General features: G+C 43.7%; 1 protein-coding gene across 5 annotated transcripts in view; it reads right to left on the bottom strand.

Annotated features, from left to right (window-relative positions):
* Nucleotides 1–18,375, bottom strand: part of PDLIM5 (PDZ and LIM domain 5) — a 123,104-nt gene extending 104,729 nt beyond the window's left edge. Inside the window, exons 1-3 of one of the 5 annotated variants that reach the window (XM_082236379.1) lie at nucleotides 18,061–18,375; nucleotides 16,202–16,255; nucleotides 12,678–12,813 (exon numbers count right to left, since the gene is read on the bottom strand). In XM_082236379.1, the coding sequence (XP_082092505.1) occupies nucleotides 12,678–12,773 (96 nt within the window). In that variant the 5' untranslated portion in view covers nucleotides 12,774–12,813; nucleotides 16,202–16,255; nucleotides 18,061–18,375. The remainder of the gene's footprint in view (nucleotides 1–12,677; nucleotides 12,814–16,201; nucleotides 16,256–18,060) is intronic. The other 4 variants (XM_082236378.1, XM_082236380.1, XM_082236381.1 and 1 more) reach the window with 4 other exon arrangements.
* Nucleotides 18,376–21,776: the final 3,401 nt, after the last annotated feature.

Here is a 21,776-nt window from a genome sequence, read left to right as displayed (position 1 = left end):
TTATTTGGACATTATATCTTGAATTTACATGCAACAAAATCCAATTCACAAAGGCTTATGATATATATATAAATCGCAATGGTTTTTTTTTAAAGACAATAAAAATGATAGTAAAACAGCATCATAAAAACCACTCCATCAGCAGCAGACCAATAACATAAAAAAGCTCGGCTAAAAAAAAATGTCCACCTTAACACAGTCGCTTTTCCATATGCTAAGAAGACCCTGTCTTTGCTTCCCAACAGCTGTATTTTCACTGGCAAAGGGACAATGAGGAAGGCTTCAGAAACTGAATTGCAAATCTCAATCAGCCTCTTATGGCAAAGAGGCAATTCCTCAGGTGGTTCTTTAGATCAGAGGTAGGGATCCATGAGCCCAAGGGTTGAAAGTGGTGGTCCAAGTCTCCCTGGCCCTTGGGACTTTCCCCAGGCCACATGCCTAACTGGCTCTGCTCATGCCCTTGAGTGCTTTTGCCTGGCTGGAAAGTGTCCTAGAATTATGCTAATGTCTCTTGCTTGCCTGGATAGAGACACAGGTGGAAGTGTAGAAACCTATGACTAGGCATGACTGGAATGCAGTCTATTGTACAAAAGGCAGGAGTCACATCTGTTGCTCCCCTTGTTGCCTCTTGACCTGCTCACCCATTGGCATGTGCCCCACCCCTGGATCCCTGAGCCTTAGACTGAGCCCAGAAACAAATTGGAAACCAATGAAGTTGAAACATAACTGGCATGATATGATCTGCCTTTCCACCCCCCACACTAGCCATCATATTCAGAACCAAATGAAGTTTCCATGCTGTCCCTAAGTAGAGTGCCATGGCAGCAGTGTAGGCTCTAGTCTTGCACCAATACAGTTTATTACATGGCTCCTATTTCTCTGTAGCCATCAATGTTTCCTGTGTGCATTGGTTCAATCTTCAGACCAACTTCAGACTGGTGTCTGCTTGATTCATGATTCACACTGCAAGCTGAGCCAACAAGGCAGCACTCCAAATTGAAAGCTTGCTCTATGACAGGCCATTTAGTCACATTTTCACCAGTGGTTCATTCAGTCTGGCGTCCTTCCTCAGACAGTGGACAACTGATGCCTCTGGGAAGTCCACAAGGAGTGAATGGACGTTACAGTCTTCTCCCACTACCAACATCTCTATTGTTCATAGAAGTTCATAGAAGGACTGTAGAGCCCTTATCTGCAGATGAACTAGTTACTTCATATATGAAAGAACTGTATTCGGCAGCTGAGCACGACAGCTTTGAAGAACTCTCCAAAAAGGATGCAGCTTTGTGATACACTATAGCACTACTAGCACCTCAATCTGTCCTTAAATATCAAGAATCTTCAGCGCTATAATTGGAGAATATCATTGAGTCAGGGTGCTAAGGTCACATAGGCCAGCTGTGTGAAAAGTCACTTCTCAATACTTAACATCCATTAAGAAAATCTAACAAGACCATATGTGCAGTGTTCAAAATTAGCCAGGTGCATTTTGAACCTGGCTTTTGACCACTTTCGACCAAGTGAAGACGCCTGGGTGCCAAGATGGTGCCTGACATTTCCACCTTCTGGAGATACATGCCTGGTAATTATCAGATCTGGACTGTTTGTACACACTAATACCCCATCCTGTAGAATTCTATCAGTTATATTTTATCTGCACAATTGGAATGAATTTCTGGAACCAAAATGCTATTTCTGTGCAGCCTGAGCAGGAGCAATTGCCATTAAGAGAAAGAGGTCAGAATAGGCCAATATATATGTGGACTGTCCCTGGGAAAAGTGACTTTTCTTCTTTAAGTTCTCAAAGATCTTAACCTAGCTTAAGGTTGTCATCTGAAATAGCCAGATGTTTAAATAAGAATCAATCACAACCAGCCCATTGTTTTGAAAAATAAGACTTTGCAGCCTTCTTGTCCCAAAATGGCAACTAAACATTCCATTTTGGTGACTGTAACCTTGGTTTAAGGAGCCATTTGGCACCTAGACTACATATCTTAGTTTCTAACACTGTATATGTGCGCTTGAAAAAATATCATGAGTATACATATACTAATGATTACCAATATAAATCACCTTAGTATATTTCATATATAACTAAACTCACCAGCAAACATGGATTCACATGAGCTAATTCAATTCTAGAACAAAATATTGCCAGACAAAGGCTTTAAACGATAGCAGAATGTTTGGTGCCATGTCAGCGACAGACAGCAACTTAATTCTGCACAGTTATGGAGCTGACCTAGGCTATTCATTAAGTACTTAAGGCAGCAGTCTCACCCAGGTCAAGTATCAAAACAAGTTCATGACACTTAATCCTGCCATGATCAGCATTTGATTTAAAAGTTCAATCTGGAGGGGGAAATCTTCTATGAGGAAACTGGGACAGTCCAAAAGGCCAGAGGCACTGGAAGAGGATCTTACTCCACTTTTTAAAGAAGTGTTGCAAAGTTTGGTTCTGATAACTTCTTTGAAAGAGCTCAGTTCACTATATAATGTACAATGAAATTTAGAAATATCCCACTCCCCAATTTGTGCCAGTCTACCTGCAGGCAACTTTACTGCAATTTCGCAACTTGCAACTTTGCACCAACACAGTAGTAAGCACACCTCCTAGAAACCACTCAGTTTCCTTGGTGTAGTATATTTCTATGACAGAAGCATAAGGTGATATGTGATCCACACTCAGACAGCATAGTTTTATTCAAAGTCCCAATACTCAATTCTTCTTTAAACACACCCGTTCCTTCAACTTCTGCACCCACAATACAAAAATGCAAACCACTACTATTTCTTCCTGAAGTTCATCTGAGAAGCTGTTTTACAAAATACCAAAAAAGGAAATGTGTCATCTGCTTAGGCACCAGAATGTCACTTAACAGCACTGGGAAACACAGACATACCACAAAGGGGAAAGATCGTGAAGGTCACTTGGAGTTTCTGCACCACATTGACAAAGCTGGAAATGATTACCACAACCCTCACTGGCTTAGCTTATAGCCCACGATCTTCTCCAAAAGTCTGAAATGTCTATCGTGTATGCTGCAGCCACAGAAGTATCTGTACTGTGTTAACCAAAAGATCAATGACAATAGCCAGGCTTCCACAAATAACAAAGGAAGTAGGAATAAGTGTGCAGTTCAAGATATGTGCCCCCAAATCTTTTGGAATGTCAGAGGAGACAGAGGGAAAATTTCTGGATTGCATAAAACCAGTGATGGTTATACCCAACATGCTCTGTTACAGTGATTCTGGTTCACATGCTTTATTGCTGTTCAACGCAGTCATAGGGAGGACAATCATGCATCCTGGTTCAGCCTTGGTTCAGCAAGATGCTACTTCTATTAGCAAACAGCAATAAGAACACTCTACCACATGGGCTAAGTTGAGGTAGGATGATGGCAGCACCATATGATTCTACAAATTGCCTTGTCATCCACAAGAGAGGGAAGCAGAGACCAAAGGAACAGTGGCCTGTTCCTAATTTTAAATCCAGAGTTGTCTGGTACAATGTCAAGCTTGCAACACTTCATGGCTGCTGGAACTCAGTCCCAGAAGTAACATCAACCCAAAGGCAGCAACGAGAATTACCATACCAATGGTTTAACAACATGACCTAATCTACCAAGGACATGGAAGGGCACAATTAAGATACATACAGCTGCTGCGGTCTTGCTCCAATTTTGGTTGCTAGAATAGGGATGGGGAGCACCTCAAATTGTTCTTTGGCAAGCAAGGTTTGCTGCCAATGTCCATCAGTGGTGACAACAGGGCCCTGAAGAGTTCCTAATCATTGAAGACAGCAAGACTTGCTTGCTAACAAACAATTGGAAGCACACATTTAAGCTTCCTTTTGTTCTCTCACAGCCACATCTCTACCTGCCAGGAGGGGGTGAGAGGGCATGGCTTAGGAGACGCAGCCTTGCCAGGACAAATTGGGATCTGTGCAGGGCCTAACTTGGTGCACAGGTTGATTGTGACCAAACTTTGCTATACAGTGGTACCTCTGGTTAAGAACTTAATTCGTTCTGGAGGTCCGTTCTTAACCTGAAACTGTTCTTAACCTGAGGTACCACTTTAGCTAATGGGGTCTCCCGCTGCCACCGCACTGCTGGAACACGACTTCTGTTCTCATCCTGAAGCAAAGTTCTTAACCTGAGGTACTTCTGGGTTAGCGAAATCTGTAACCTGAAGCGTCTGGAACCTGAAGCGTCTGGAACCTGAGGTACCACTGTACTGAACTTATGTAGATGGCCCAGAGTTGCACAACACAGCACCATGCAAGCTCTCATTTTTTGTGCTGATGGATCACGGATACTATAATAATGTATCAGCTTGCTTACATTTATTTCAATTTCCCTTTGTAATAAATACTTCTTATTATGATTGGAATAATCAGTTTGATAAATGGTGACTCTTAGTTACTGTTTTTATTGTATTGGTTAACTTTAATATTTCACATCAATTCCTTGTCTTACGCAGTTTGTTATGTCTGTGTTGCAGCTTGCTAATTAGAATGCAAGTAGGAAAAAACACAAAACACTATTTTACTGTCCCATAAAATACCATTTGACCATCATGTCCTTGAGCAGCAGCTCCCAAAAGACTAATCTTGCATATCTGAGTAACCCATATACATTCTACTAATTTTGAAAGGCAAAGTGCTCCCTTTTCTCTACCTACCATGAGCCACAAATGAATTGTGTATATTGCAGAAGTGCTGCCAAGCACATGATAGAAAATGGGAAAGACCAATTCCCTCAACCCCCATCTATTACTGACATAGAACAAAGAAGCTATATAAGCCAAGAGACCATATGTTTAAAAGATATTTGGGGTTGCATGTAAAGAGTGTTTGCTTTAGCACTTAAGCATAACATGCACAGAGTGTTATGTAATAAAAGTCATGGGCTCTTTCCGAGCTTAAATTCACATTCATTGAACATCTAGAAAGCTGGGCTGGGTGCAAGATCTACACAAGACAAAATTATGTAAAGTAGCTAAGGCTATAACACTAAAGGTGAGTCACTAAAGAGATCCTGAAGAAGTGATTGTAACAACTCAACTGATTGGGGGTGGGGAGAGAATGCAAATGACAAAATAATCCCAGGCTCCCTGTGGATTATCTTCACAACATCAGTACAATGGCATGAATCCTCAAATAGAAGTTAAATAACTCAGTAAGTCCACATAGGAAAGTTCCCCAATTTTTGGATAATTCTCCACGTCCATAATACCCACCATGTCCCATTCTACATCATTCAGGCCACTATTCATATGAATACCTTTGCAAAGGGTGCAGGTGATTGCAAAGGGAAGGAAGGGATGAGAAACTTTCCTTCCATGAATTAATTTCCTTTAGTTAACTTGGGAGCCAAGCCAATATGATGCAACAGTAAAACAAATGTGCAAGGGAAACAGGAATAAAAGTAAGTATGACACAACCATGTTTTTCTAAGAGCATTAAAGGATGCAAAGAAAAGCAACAAAACAGCCAAGTAAAGACTGAAAAAAATGGTTCATATTCCTAAGGCAATACTACCAAGTGCTCTGGCAGCGAGGCACCTGGGAAATTTTGGCGCTCCTGATCAAGTGTCTAATTCCAGAGAGGTTGTGTTAGTCCATTGCAGCAAGCACAAAGAGACTTGCTTGTGGCTCCTGTAGGATTAACAAGTTTATTGCAGACTAAGTTGTCATGTCTTGAGTCTGAGCCAATTTTGAGAAGTGGACACTTAAGTAAGTAGGTAAAAAAAGAAGTATGCCAGACTCTTGATGCTTTTAAATAAAGTACAAAATGTTAATCAATAAAAAAGAGTTAAATAGGTGGCAAGGGATTACACAGAGCACAAGTACAAACAGAATCCAGTGGATGAATGTAGATTTTCTCTGATGGAGAAAGTTTCACTCCTGCCTAGCAGACAACCACATTGGTATCGTACATCAGTCATATGATGCAGTAAAAAATTAGGTTGTTGCTCAGAATAGACACTCTCAGTAAACTAAATTAAGCAAGTTTTAAAATTAAAGATATCTTCAGACACAAGACAAAACAATTAGACCTTACTTCATGCATCCATTTAAGGCGTAAACTGACAGGGTTTTGCTGCATTCCTAAAGTTCAGAAGCCAACTATGAAAAACATTTTATTTGGTCAAGGAAATACCAATTTTCCCACTATTTTAAGCAAACAAAAGATAATATTCTGTCATGCATTTCCTTATATGGATAGTAGGATGGAAGGCTTTCTCCCCTCCTTTCAAAAAAGTTAGGAACCCATATTATCTCCTGGCACTCAACCAAGAAAAACAAACAAACCTTTCAACTCCCTGTCTCTTCTCACAATGCCCTTAAAGATAACCATCGACAAATGAATAATGAGAAAGCAGTTTCAACTAAAAATAGCTCTTCAAAATGGTGGGGACACTGACTGGAGTAGCCAGCCCTCTGAGTTTAGTATGAAAATAAGAAAAACAAAGCCTAATTCTTCCTTGTTTACATTAAACAGAATGTACTTGTGTGGAACTTGCCCAAAGGCTCATTTTGGATGTTTTGCAACTAGCCATCTGCTTCTTTGTTATTGCCTGTCAGTTAATGCTCTTTCTTTGAAATGAATATAAGGTAGAAACAGATTCAGTTAGGATGGTTTCTCATGCTACATTTTGCATTGTAGATAACTAGTAACAAGCAGTATAATGTAGAGGAAAGGGCACATGAAAACTGTTTCTTTGCCCTTTAAAGTACAGACTGGGCACCTATTTCCCTGAATGCCAAGTTTCACCACCATTTCATGTGTTCCCCAGCATTTTGGCCCAGAAAGGTCCTATTTTCCCCTGAAACTAGTGTGGAACTGGTTGCACAGGGCAAATTAGGTTGCAAGTTCATTCAGAAGCTTTCCCATTGAGAACCCTCTATTGATACAAAGACAAATGAGTAGGGCCACCCACTATTCAGCTGAAGTATGATCTCTTGAGCTGCTATGTGTCCAACCTATCTCTGGTCCCAATACAAACAAGCTTCAGTGTACACTATTTCCAGGTTTCCCACAGTAGCACAGCCAATACTTGCAGAACACATGCTTGGAGTCACCACCTACCTAAATGTTCAAGCCTTGCTTGGCTTGGATTTTCTTTTTAGAACAGCAAAAATGAGTATCTAAGAAGTGATCAGGCTTCCCTGCCTTTTCCCAGCTCCCACTGCAGCTTTTCCTTCCCTCCCTTCCTTCCATCTCCTCTGCAGCCACAAGCCACTCACCCTACTATTCTCCCCCTCTCCATCGGGTTAACATGGTTAACAGCATCATTGAGTGTTCCTATATCTGGACAAGTGGAACGTTCAGCAGATATGAGTGAACTACGGAGAGCACATATACAACTACTGAGTGGCTAAACCTACCATGTTTGTGTGTGAAGAGTGGAAGACAGAGAGAGAGAAGTGGGGTCAAAACATACAAATATATTATGTAAACATATGCAACTGCAAGTTGCCACTCGTTTGTTCAATTTGTTTTGTTACAGGTGTGAAATTAAGCTTTCTGTCCACTAGGTTGTGCTTATGGGCAGTCACCCGTAGCAAACAAACTCTACAAAGTTTACTGCTACACATATTTCATAAGAGGACATGTATTTATTTAAGTCTATTGGAGTGAGGGGAGTGGTGTGCCCGAAAGATCCAGGAATCTGTGTCATGCTTCTTTCGAGCATTTCAGTTGATATGAAAGGCATCTTAAACCTATATTGCTTACCTTCATTTGACATTTAACTGAAAGCTTCTTATTTTAAACAGCCCAGATTTTCAACCTACTTAAGAATGAAGCCGAGCAAGAAAAAATGTTTGCTTTTCCTATTGTGGTATAATTCGACCCCACTCCAGCAACTGTGGTGCATGAACGTATGTTCACTAGACTCACAGAGGAACCAGCTCCCCTTGGAGACAAGGAATGCTCAACTAATTATAATAGGGAGGATACCCACATATGCCTCCTGAAAATCAAGCAAAAGAAGGGGGATTCAGAGGCCTCCTTGGAGCTACATACTCCTCAAGCATAAAATTCATCCTGTTACTCAACAAAAAGTGCTGCGAAACAATGAACACAATACTATACTATACTGGAAGTACTCAATAGTCTTTTTAAACTACATCTACTGGCTAAGGTTCTTGTGCTTGCTTTTCAGCTTAGCAGCAAAACTGCCTCGTGCCCATTTGCACCTCCTTCACAGTCTTGAGAATGGCAGATGGAACTGGATCAGAAGCTAGTTCTGTCTCAGTGGTAGAGCTTCCATGCTCCATATTCAACCCCTAGCAATGCCAGGGAGGACTGGGAGAGGCCCCCTGCCTGGAGCCCTGGAGAGCTGTTGTCAGTCAGTACAGTGGTGCCTCGGGTTACATACGCTTCAGGTTACAGACGCTTCAGGTTACAGACTCTGCTAACCCAGAAATATTGTATTTTTCGCCCCATAGGACGCACTTTTCCCCCTCCAAAAATGAAGGGGAAATCTGTGTGCGTCCTATGGGGCGAATGCAGGCTTTGCTGAAGCCTGGAGAGTGAGAGGCATTGGTGCGCACCGACCCCTCTCCCTCTCCAGGCTTCAGGAAGCTATCTGCTTCCGTGGCAGGAGTTGCTGCGGGCTCACAAGGCTTGCGGGCAGCAGCCTGCAGCCCGAAGCACGGGGCACCCTCCAGAGGGCGCCCCGTGCTTCGGGCAGGTGTGCGCAAGGCTTGGGGCAGCAGCCGTGGCTGGGGGGAGAAATAAAAATTTTTTATTCATTCCCCCCCCCCCCCAAAAAAAAGAAACGAGGTGCGTCCTATGGGCCGGTGCACCCTATAGGACGAAAAATACGGTAGTACCTCGGGTTAAGAACTTTGCTTCAGGATGAGAACAGAAATCGCACAGTAGTGGCATGGCGGCAGCAGGAGGCCCCATTAGCTAAAGTGGTGCTTCAGGTTAAGAACAGTTTCAGGTTAAGAACGGACCTCCGGAACGAATTAAGTTCTTAACCCGAGGTACCACTGTACAGGCAATGCTGAGCTAGATGGACTGATGTTCTAACTCAGTATAAAGCAGCTTCCTGTTTTGCATCTGCCTACAGAGCCAGGAACTGCAAGGCTAAACAGCAGCAGCGCATGTGAGGAGGTTGCTCTGCAGGGGACCAGCATCTGGCTACTTCAGCTGTCATTTCCGAGTCTGGATCATTTCCTCCAAGACCTGCTCCAGAGATTCAGAAGCAGAATGACAACTGGAATAACTGAGGGCTCGGGGGGGGGGGCATGACTTTTTGTTACTTCTCTAGTAATTCTTGTTTATGTTACTGTATCTTAAGCTATATGTCATAAGCCACCTAGACAACGTCATTTAGTAGGTGGGCATAAATACTCCAAATAAATAAATGCCTAATCTAAAGAGACATTATACATAAGCTGATTTAATGTAATGGTACTCCATTAACAATTTTGTTCCCTTGCACTTTTTACTCCCATTAAATGTTTTCCAATTCTCTCTCTCTTCCTTGCTGACTACCTTTACTTTACTGCTTCCATTCTAGGAAGTTAGTCACTAAATGAGCTTTCCCCAATATGGTGCGCTCCAGATGTTTGGGGCTGCATCTCCCACCAGCCCCTGCCAGCACACCAATGGCCAGGTATGATGGTCATTATAGCCCGTCACATCTGGAGAGTACCAGGTTTGGAAAGGCTGCCCTAAATTAAATCTGATTCCATGGGTCTTCCCTATAATCCAGTTTCCAGCATCATAAACCGGGTTGAAAATAGCAGGCTTGCTATGGCAACCGTGAAGGTAAAAATGGCGAATTGTTTAAAGTTTCGTAGCTTGCAATTAAAGGTAAAGGTAAAGGTACCCCTGCCCGAACGGGCCAGTCTTGACAGACTCTGGGGTTTGTGCGCCCATCTCACATCTATTGGCCGGGGGCCAGCGCTGTCCGGGGACACTTCCGGGTCACGTGGCCAGCGTGACAACGCTGCTCTGGCGAGCCAGAGCCGCACACGGAACGCCGTTTACCTTCCCGCTGGTAAGCGGTACCTATTTATCTACTTGCCCCCGGGGGTGCTTTCGAACTGCTAGGTGGGCAGGCGCTGGGACCGAGCAGCGGGAGTGCACCCCGCCGCGGGGATTCGAACCGCCGACCTTTCGATCGGCAAGCCCTAGGCGTTGAGGCTTTAGCCCACAGCGCCACCCGCGTCCCAATTAGCTCAGATCAAAGCCTTCTCCATTCGCTTGCGCTTACTTCACCGGGCATTTGAAAGCTGAAATCATTTTTTCCATTTCAAACAGGCAGCTACCAAGTCTACTGAAGCTGTGAGTGCAGCAGTTTTTATGAAGGAAACTCTTGGTGCATTACTGAATATGACATTTGCTTTTATGGACGCTCTTGCTAATAATAAAATCCATTAGGAACTAATTTCTATTTAGTCACCGTTTAAAAGTGCTGTTGAAAAGTATTTTTAAGCTTCCCTTTGTACGCAGCAGTGTGGGGATGCCAACTCCCAATACAAAGCCATAAAAATAACTTGCTCTCGCAGTACAGAATGAATTGCACGCATGACTTCCCCCAAACCCAAGAAGGTCAAAACAAGACAGCAGGACCTTGGTAAAGGGCACATAAACAGCTCTGCTCCTTTGTTCGCGCATTTCTTTATCAACATTTAATTAGCTAGCACTTCTGGCTTTACTGGGAAGAGAAGAGTGTTGTGTTGTACACCCTGTTCTGATGTACCCATAACACAACACAGTTCCATTATACTATCAGAGGAGCAATTGATCAGCATACCAGAATGAAGTGTGTTAATTCTAACATGCCGTACAAAGGAACACACACTGAACATTAACTCCAATCTACATTTGGAGTGTGTGTGTCTATAATGTATTTGTAGTCCTAGTTCAGACTTATTAATATGGATGCAATCCACTGGGGACCTGTCACACACACATAAACATGATGCATAAATTGCATTTGGTTTCATGAGACTTGCATTATTAAATTTATATCCCGCCCTTCCTCCCAAAGGAGCCCAAGGCAGCACTGCTGTTACAAGATGCTAGTGGGTTATGTATTGGGAATTAATGTGTTAGCCGGACCATTTTAAAAATGTGGTCTTTTAAGGAAGAAGATGGAAGAGTCCCTTTATTTACCCTAGGATACTTTAAGGACCCCCGAATGGCATGAAGAGTAAAGTAATGCACCTTTTTCTAGTTTAAAGGAACAACTTGCAAAATAGATCCAACCTAGAGGCTCCATGACAGCTTAGAACTCCTCAGCATAATCAGCTTTGGAGAACACATTTTTTCCAAGTGTTGACTCCCCTAATGTGTTATCTTAAACTGCTTGCTTTGTATTTCCTTTCTGCTATATTACCCATTTCCTTTGTTTTTCCATTGTCTATGCCATTGGCCTTCAACTGGTGGATGTGGACTTACCACAAACATTACCATCATGGGTTCCCAAATGCATGCTTGGGTTATAGGAAGGTCCAGGGTTAAAAAACATTGAAGACTATTGGACTGTGCTATCCACCTGTTCTCTCTGATCTTATGATGTTAGGAAACATTTCTGTCTACCATCACCACACACAAGGGCCCTTTTAAATATTTTTAAATGAAATAATTTGAGCTACCTTTGCAAAAGAAAGTAGTAAGTATTCTAGTCTGGAATAGCTAACAGGAAACTATTTTCTGGGTAAGAAGTCATAGGGTTGCCCTTTCACAGGGCACATATACATTATTCAACAGCATTTTCCTAGTCAGTTGACTACTTTTACCAAAGGATGGGGGGACGCTGGTGGTGCTGTGGTCTAAACCACTGAGCCTCTTGGGCTTGCCAATCAGAAAGTCTGCATGATGGGGTGAGCTCCCTTTGCTCTGTTCCCAGATTCTGCCAATCTAACAGTTTGAAAGCACACCAGTGCAAGTAGATAAATAGGTACCGCTGCAGCGGGAAGATAAACGGCATTTCCGTGTGCTCTGGCTTCCGTCACAGTGTTCTGTTGCACCAGAAGTGGTTTAGTCATGCTGGCCATATGACCTGGAAAGCTGTCTGTGGACAAACGCTGGCTCCCTGAGCCTGAAGTGAGATGAGCGCCACAACCCCATAGTCACCTTTGACTGGACTTCACCATCCAGGGCTCCTTTACCTTTACCTACCAAAGCATGGGTATGAGAAGACCTGGGCATTTTAACAAAGCCCCAGTCCTAAATTAAGTACCACAGCACTGTCTCTCCACATCTCACTTACACTAAAGGAAGGGAAAGTGAATCAGGTTCTGGCAGTTGCTTTTTGCCATTTTATAACCAGAAAGTTTATCACAATTAACACATTCAAGTGTATTCTCTCACCATGTCGTAACTCAGATGCACAAATGATAAAAAGCAAGAACTCGAGCAAAATACTAATTTTGATACAAACACAAAATGACAGGAAATACTCTTTTAATTAGTGATTATGTCAGTTAATAAACTTTTGAAGGCCATTACCACCACCTCTAAGACGGGACACTGCTACTTCTCTTAAAAACAAGATGAATGCCCAAATTGCACCCAAATGAATTGAATGCCTCTTCATTCAGCAGGCACATAATGTTAACAAATATTCCTTTTCACTAGTTTCAAGTGGCACATGTTGCTGCAGCTTTTGGCATAAAAAGGTTTTTAAAAGGCAAAATAGGCTCACCCGAGAGATGGTCAGAGGCATGTTGAAGTCTTTGCCACCTTGAAGCCTGAAACCCCAGGGGGCTGGACCAACCAAAGAAACGCTGTAGTTGTTCATGGCGTCTGAAAGTCAAGGTCTAATTCCAGAAAATGAATGCCTGTAAGGAAGTTTTAAAGGATTATTTGGAAAGTTGAAGAAACTCACATACAAAGAACAATTGCAATACGGCCTTCAGATATTAACATTTTGAAGTCTCTAAGAGGAGAGTCACCAACGTCCAAAGCCCAGCCTGTGAATTTTCGAGGGGGGGGGGATTATTTCATAAGGTCAAAAGTAACAATGAATGGATGCAACACTGCAAACAAATACTAGGTGAGCTTGGAAGTTTCAAAGCTTTTAGCTTTGTTTACTAAATACAAGCAAAACAAGCCTGCTAAAGTAGACCATACTCTAGGGCCTCAGAAAACGTTCTGATGCAAATCACCCTGCAAAAGTTGACTAACCAATTAACTAGAACCTTTGTAAAAGAAACACTGACGTTTGTAAAATAAGGAGATGAGTACTTGCCAGTTTTGGACAGGGCAAATATCAGCCTAAAAATAAACCTTGCAGCTTGGAAGTACACCTCGTGTTCCTCATATGCTGGTTGCATCTGTGCCAGGAGTGCTTTTTGCTAGCTTTGGCTGGTTGTCCAGCTGCACCACTTCCTGCATGACAGGGAATTTGCAATCCTGCTTGGATTACCACAATGAATTCTCACTCAACTTCTCTTAAGAGACTGTTTGGCAACTACCACGTAACTGATGGTTGCTCAGCCACAGAGAACCATGAAATGTTGCAGTAGCGACCAATTCTCTCTAAAATCCCTAAGACAGGCTTCCGCAAACTCAGCCCTCCAGATGTTTTTAGCCTACAACTCCCATGATCCCTAGCTAGCAGGGCCAGTGGTCAGGGATGATGGGAATTGTAGTCTCAAAACATCTAGAGGGCTGAGTTTGAGGAAGCCTGCTCTACAACTAGTATCTTATGGACCACTTCCCCACCAAGGTCTTCAGAGACCTTGCTCTGGAAACCCACACGTTTGTAGTCTACGTTACACCAGGCTGGAAAGAGGGACTTTCCTGGAATGGTGCTGCACTTTTGAAATCCTTTTACAGGAAGGCATATATCGCACAGGGTTACACAAATGTAGTATCCCTATCCAGGTAGCCTAGCCATTAGCAAACAAGGAATGTTTTCCTGTCAATTTTATTTGCAGATGAGCACGAAGGAGATCTCTCTTTCTCTTCCCCTTCCCTGAACCTTCCATGTGCCACAGACCAAAGGAACAAACCTCTCGCATCCATATTCCAGCAGATGCAAAGGATTCAGGGTGGAGAGGGAATGGGCGCTTACTTTGTAAGACATTCACAAATAGAAAGAATATCTCAAGGGGCCTGTCCTTCTCTCGCTCTCTGCTGAGCTTCTGGGTAGCGACAGACAGCCCTCAACACCTGGAGATAGAGATGCATCATGTTCTTGTGTGCTTCCAAGGCTCGCACAAAGTGAGAGCTTCCCTCCCCTGAGTATTTTGCTCATGTGCTGCCTACATACTTTTAAATGTGTTTGTGGGAGGAGGGGAGGGAGTTATTGTTTCATTTTTTCTTGTTTTTACTAAATATTTTTTTTATATTTTGTATTTTATGATGTGAACTGCCCCAAGATCCACCTATGAAGGGCAGTATACAAATTTAATAAATAAATAAAAATAAATAAGTGCTAGGTGTTATTTCTAGGTGCTTTTTCCACTTCTACTGCTATGTTCTTATTCTGTGTTGCCAATACCAATAGAAAGGTGGGAAGCAACAGAATTACAGATAGAATAGTGAGCCATCTTTGCTCAGAAAGCTTCCTCTTTCATTCTAAACATGGGTGGGGACTGGAGAGGTGTTGCTCCTATGCTAAAAGTTAGATGCTAGATACTGCATATACATATACATATTCGAATCCCTGCAACGGGGCGAGCGCCTGTTGTTCAGTCCCAGCTCCTGCCAACCTAGCAGTTCGAAGGCACGTCAAAGTGTAAGTAGATAAATAGGTACTGCTCCGGCGGGAATGTAAACGGTGTTTCCGTGCGCTGCTCTGGTTTGCCAGAAGCGGCTTAGTCATGCTGGCCACATGACCCGGAAAAACTGTGGACAAACGTCAGCTCCCTCGGCCAGTAAAGCGAGATGAGTGCCGCAACCCCAGAGTCATTCGTGACTGGACTTAACTGTCAGGGGTCCTTTACCTTTATACACACACATACACACACACACACACACACACACACACACAGGAAGAAGTCCAAATTTGCTAGTAAAATGTATCCATAGCAAGCTTCCTATGTTACACGTATGGTGTTTAGGTTTACATGCAAGATGCTTTGTGTACACACTGAAAAATGCCATACATGAACCCTGCTCAGCCCAGTTCCAAAAATAGATTCCATGGCCGAGTCCCCTCAGAACTCAGCCCTGGGTGTTGCCCCAGTCTCTCTCTTCTGAAGGAAAAATGCTTCACAGGCGCAAGAGAATGGAACTGAAAACATGGCACATAAAGGATTCTAGGTTGCGGCTGTTCCATTTCCTCCTACTCTGCAACCGCCCTCAAGCCATCAAGATGGAACCTCTGCTGTCTAGCTTCTTCAAAGCCTTGAATGCCACTTATTTGTTTTCAGTCAAACCATGGAGGATTAAGCTAAATGTTTAGTGTCACCCCAAGATAAGGAAGGGTTCTATCTCCACTGCCTTAAGGTGAGCAAAAGGAAACATCTGAGCACAGATGAAAGAATAAAGAATTGCATTAAGTGTTACACAGTAATTACAAATCACAAGGGTTATTCAATTGTTACCCTAAGCTCAGGCCGAAATGATACAATGCAACAAGAATTGCATTGTTACACAATAATTACAAATCACAAGGGTTATTCAATTGTTACCCTAAGCTCAGGCCGAAATGATACTGCAAAACGTGGAATTGGGGTCTGCACACATATGCAGGTACCTTAGCATATATCAGGTTAGGGTAGTAAATAATTATGAATGCTTAATCACTGGCTTTCTTGCTGTGAAATATCTGCAGCTCTCTGAATTTATTGTTATTAAACAACCAAAAAAGTTATAGACCAATAGTCAAAGCAACTTCCTTTTAAAACTGCATAAAAGGAATCAATAAAACAATACATTCTTAAAACAAATAATTATATCATTTTTTCATTTTAAAAAGGGCTTCTCAGACTTTATGAATTTAGAAATACGTGCATATGAACACTACTGTACAGTTACAGCAAGTGTTAAAGTTAATGCAGAAAAAAAAACAGCCCTTGAAATCTTCTACCTAACTCTTAAAGCACACAGAGTAGTAGCTAGCAGAAGTTACATAACACAAGCCAACATTTTGCAAGCGAAATATTTGCATATGAAGCCTAAGGCATTTTTTTAAATGGTAGATTTGTTGCTGCTGTTCAAAGTTCAAGCGAAGTGTTTCAGCACCACATGAGATAAAATATTGTAACTGAGCCTTACGTAGAAGCTGTTATCCATTCCCATCGATTTGGAAAGTCTGAGAGGCTGCACAGACTGTAAACGAAACCAAAGCATGGTATGGAAAGATACTAAAGTTACTTAGTATTTATGTGGAACTGCATTTACCCCAAGTGATTTGGGAACTGTTATGAAGGATACTTTTTATTTCCTTGAATAATATTTACTGCTGTGGTGTGGGGGGTGGGGTGGCAAAACTACAAAATGAGTAGCATTTTTTATTGTTGCATTGACAACATTGCCCAAATATGGTTTAGCATACCACAACAATTCATATTAAAGTTTCTCAAACTGGACAACAAGCCTCCCCAAGACGGGGGGGGGGGGGACACACTGTACCAAGGCAAAATTCTAAATACATATACACAAGCACATAGTTGAACCAGCATCCTTCTAGAGGCTGTCAAATTGAAAGGCTACTGGTATCTCACCTCCTTCAAGAGAGAGCCTTACTACTGCGGAAAAAGCCTTCTCTTTCTCTCCCAGCCCCAAAACCAAACCTGAGACCCACTGCTACAGGCAGGAGTTCAAAGCACAGAATGTCAGAGGTTAGCAATGTGCTTTAGCCTCCACTAGCAACCACTCATAGAACATGCTCACTGCCCCTTTCTGCAATTAATACACAGCATGTCTATACTTGAGGCTGTCATATTCTGGAAATTAATGCATTAATGGTGGTAGTTATCTGGTTTAATGTATGCAGAACACACATACTAAAGACCCACTTAGCGCCATCATCTGCTATCTCCGTTTCACCTCTGCATTTCATTGAAGCTGCAATTGTTTCCCCTCAAGAGACTTTAGATGCTCATTTTGACATTTAAAGACTCGCACTTGGCTAATGTTGAACGTTTTTTTGGAATGTTTAAGTTGCATCTCATTGCTCCCCTAATGTCTCAGATGGGCATCTGTTCCCATGAAGATTGTATAGTTAAATTAGCAAGGAACAGGCTGCTACACTGCATTATATTTTTAAGGATACCACAAAATATGGCAGCTACAGGGCACCAAAACAAAAAGCCCTACCCTTAAAAGTCAAGCCACACTAACCATATACCATGTGGGTGTGCATGTATGTGCACACACAGGGGACTTCTACTTTTTCTATCTGGCTGCAGCCTAGTTACCAAAGCCCTGACAACGGCCAGAAAAACAGAGCCATCAAACAATCCCACACCCTTCAACCTGCCCTGCCCTGAATGTGTTCCCTAAAACGCTTTCACCCTCCATGCTGTCTTTTGCCACGTCCGGATTACAGGTTTGTCAGCAGGCTGCAGGAACGGGCTAGCTAAAGTCTTGCTGATGAAATGTGATTTGCTTCTTCTTTCTTAAGGGGGAAGTGAAGCTGGGGAAAGGACCCCAAGGAGAGGCAGCGCAGGCACCTAACAAACAAGATTATAGCTGGCTGCTCACTTCCCGTTTACTCGATCACAGGTCTTTGAAAGGGAGGAGGGGGGAGAGGCAGACAGACAGGCACTCTTGAGACTTCACCCCAGTGCCGCCGACAGGAGTGCGCCTCTCTGAAAAGATAAAGTCGGGGTATTGGATGGGTGGAACTGGAAAGAGGAATAAGAAATAAGAAATCTCTGAATGTCTTATACTCCGGACTTTAAGGGCTGCCTCTCGGTCCTCGAGCTGTACTCTCCCTCCCTGCTTTCATTCCCTTCCTCTGCGCGCACCCGCCGCCCTCCTTTGGCTACACCAAGGGCTTCCCCGCGCGCTCCCCTTTGCCTTTTTGCAAGGGAGCCTCCTCCTCCTCCTCGCGCGGCGCGGTGGCCCCTCGGGCAAAAGTCCGCTTTTTCCACTCCCGCCCGCGCAAAAGACAAAACCCCTCCACTCACTTCCGAGGCGCGCGGAGTTCAGGGCGCACAGGCAGCAGCAGCAGCAGCAGCACACCGACGACGCGCAGGCGCTCCCAGCAAACTCGCGAGCGTGTGAGAGCAGACGGCAAGCCGAAGCTCGCTCGCTCGCTTTCCTCGGGCTCTTGTTTGCACTTCCGCCCCTTTTCGCGTCGCTCCTCCCCTCCCCGGCTCGGGAGGGACGGCGAAGCTCTCTCTCCCGCTGAGAGGGGAGGGAAGCCGAGAGACGCGCGACGCCCGGAGGGGGGCGGGGAGACCGGGACCCGGCGCAGGGAAGCCGAGCTCCAGCAGAACTAGCTGAACAGCCAGGACTCATCGACCTCTCTCTCTTTAACGTTTCTTCGGAAGTAATTGACGCTAGCAAAGTATACGTAAGGCTACGGCCTCCCTTAAATAAATAACAACTTTTAAGCACGGTCCACTTAAAACGAAACGCTCCCAGGCCCTCTTGTTAGCCGGTGTTGCGCACATACTTAAGGCGGTGTAATTCTATAATTACTTCTAAAAGAAGAAAGTCCCAGGATGGGGCAATCCATGCGGGTGTGTGCCTTGAAGGGGTGCCCTGCAACAGTGGCGTAGCGTGGGTTGTCAGCACCCGGGGCAAGGCAAGTAATTTGCACCCCCTAACCCGTGGATTTGCGCCCCCTAACCCCCAGATGTTGCGCCCGGTGCGGCCGCCCCCCCTGCACCCCCCACGCTACGCCACTGCCCTGCAAGCGGCTGTGGTGGTTTCTGGGTTCCAGTGGGATCTTGCAAGAGCCCTACAAAACCACCCTGTGCCATCTTGTTGGAAGCCACAGCTGCCCTGGCAAGCAAGGCTGGGTGTCTGGTAGCAGGATGGGCTGTGTGGTGTGAGCACCTTCCTGTTTTGCCTCAGGTGGCGGAATGCGATGGGCCATTGGGGTAGATCCCGTTGAATTTTGAGCAGCTCATGCCCAAGTAAACATAAGAGCAGGTCGGCCTATAGCAAGTCTAGGTGCAATTTATGAGGGAACGAGACCCATTAAAAGCAGTGTGGGACAGGGCACTTCTCCACATCAAGGAAAGGAATAGTCCTGCTTTGTTCTGCCTTGGTCAGAACACACCTGGAATACTATGTCCAGAAGGATATTGACAAGGTGGAACATGTGCAGAGGAGGGTGACTGAAATGATCAAGGGTGTGGAAACCAAGCAAAAAGAGAGAATTCAGTGTGTTTGGCCTGGTAAAGAGGAGACCAAGAGGAGATAGGATAGCCCTTTTCAAATATCTAAAGGGCTGTCTTTGTGAAGGATGGAGCATGCTTGTTTTCCTGCTTCAGAGAGTAGGACCCATACAAATGGATTCAACTTGCAAAAAAGGAGATTCTGACTAAATATCTAGAAGAACTTTATGGTGGCAACAGCTGTCTGACTGTGGAAAATAAGTGCATGAGAAGTAGTGGACTCTTCTTCCTTGGTATGATCAAGTTGAGAGCTCTGCATTGTAGGGGCTTGGACTAGATAAAGAGTTGGAGAGGACCTTAATAGTTAAGTCTTTGATTCTGTTATACCCCCACTAAAATCAACAGAATTCAACAGAGATGGTAGCCTTTGAATTCAATGGATAAGAAAATGCCCAATAGCATTCATACACCTAAACAATAAAGCTTCAGCTATTTTGAAATGCAAGAATGGATATCACATCACGAAACAAAATTGTTTATTGAAACTGCATGTGCCCAATGTTCAGGTCGGTCAGAGTCAGTCCGAACATGATTTGAGGCAATTGTCTCAGATTGAGTGTGTGTGTGTGAACTGGCACTTGCTGTCCCCAATCGTTTTGCACACTATTAGCACAGGCAGGTCCAGAGAAGACCCTCAAGAGGCTCTTCGTCCATCCTGTCTTGCTGTGAGAAAGGAAAGATGGGCTTTCTTAAGGCAAAGCATTCTGGACAGGGTGGATCTAGCCTTGCCTTTCATTTTTAGACTATTGTAAATGGTTATGAATTATGTGATGTAAAGTCAAGATGTTAGCACGTTGGACTTGGGCAGAAAACACCCAGCGTTACATCCGCATTCAGATATGAAGCTCACCTTGTGCCATTTGTTATCTCACAGCCCCACCTACTTCACAGGGTTATATTGTTAAGATAAAAGGGACAGGTCATGTTGTGAGCTCCTTGGAGGAAAGATAGGATGAAAATAAATGGATGATAAACATAAAGCATTTGCTCTTGTCAAGTGTGTTTACAGCAGTTTCTCCTACCTGCCCGTTATAATGGTCTAGAATTGCAGGCCTGGTCCTGAATCTGCTGACTGATGTCTTGTTTGACTTTGTACCAGACTAGATTGCCATGCTTGAAAAATAACTTCTGTTTCCAGCATGCTTGGTCATGTCAGCCTTTCCTTACCACCCACAGTGATGCATGCATTCATCATCTCCTGGCTGAATGAAAGGAATCCATTGTCTGATGTACCAGCCTGTAGTAATTAAGCAAGCTACCTCTCTGCTTCAGAGGACACTAGACCCCCGCCAGTCTCCATGGCTGACAGAGACCAACATAGTACCAAGGTGGGCTGTGTAGTTTGCATGACTGGTTTCCCATTGTGAGTGAAACAATATCCTTCCCTTCCCTTGGTGGAGCACATCTGACGCTTCCAGTTATGGGCTTAAAGGTCTAATCAGGAGCACAGAAAACTGCTGTCTGAACATGCCTTACATGCTATTTCATACAGGCAAACAGCTGCTAAGCCACCAGTTTGAATGGAGCTGCATGGAAGCTGTTGCATTGTGTATTGTTATTATTATTATTATCCTGCCTTTCCCCCTTACAACTAAAACAGAAACAGTTAAAAACATTGGGCTGGGGAGCCATGATTTTAAAAAAAACAATTAAAGATGAATATATATATATATATATATATATATATATATATATATATGCAGGTTTTGGTGTCTTCGGGTGTCTTCCCGTGTAAGAGTCGGGGTGTCTGTGCGACGTTTCGACGAGGTCTCACTCGTCATCTTCGTGAAGATGACGAGTGAGACCTCGTCGAAACGTCGCACAGACACCCCGACTCTTACACGGGAAGACACCCGAAGACACCAAAACCTGCATTCCTGTACCCGTGAAAATCTACGAAAGCATATATATATATATATATATATATATATATATATATATATATATATATAAACACGTACAGGACATTACAATAAAAATATTACAGCACTAGTCCTTTCATTAAAAACTCTCAGTTCCACAAAGCCTGTCTTCACCTGCTTGCAGAAGGAGAGCAAAGAGGGAGCCAGTCTAAATTCTCTTGGAAGGGAGATCCAAAGTCTGGGAGCAACCACCGAGAAAGCCTTCTCCTGTGTCCCTACCAAGCATACCTGTGAGAGTGGTGGGATCAAGAGAAAAGCTGGAGATATCAAAACCCATGTAGGTTTGTATGAGGGAATCTGCTCTTTCAGATATCTTGGACCCAAGCCATATAGGGCTCTATAGGTCATAACCAGCACTTGGAACTGTGCTCAGAAATATGTAAACACAGGGTTTTTGTTGTGATGCCAATAAAGAAGAAGAAGAAGAAGAAGAAGAGTTTGGATTTGATATCCCGCCTTTCACTCCCCTTCAGGAGTCTCAAAGCGGCTAACATTCTCCTTTCCCTTCCTCCCCCACAACAAACACTCTGTGAGGTGAGTGGGGCTGAGAGACTTCAGAGAAGTGTGACTGGC

The sequence above is a fragment of the Podarcis vaucheri genome (assembly GCF_965113315.1).
Source record: "Podarcis vaucheri genome assembly, chromosome: 9".
NCBI lineage: Eukaryota > Metazoa > Chordata > Lepidosauria > Squamata > Lacertidae > Podarcis > Podarcis vaucheri.
Note: the sequence above shows the minus strand (reverse complement) of the source record. Positions and strands in the feature narration are given on the sequence as shown.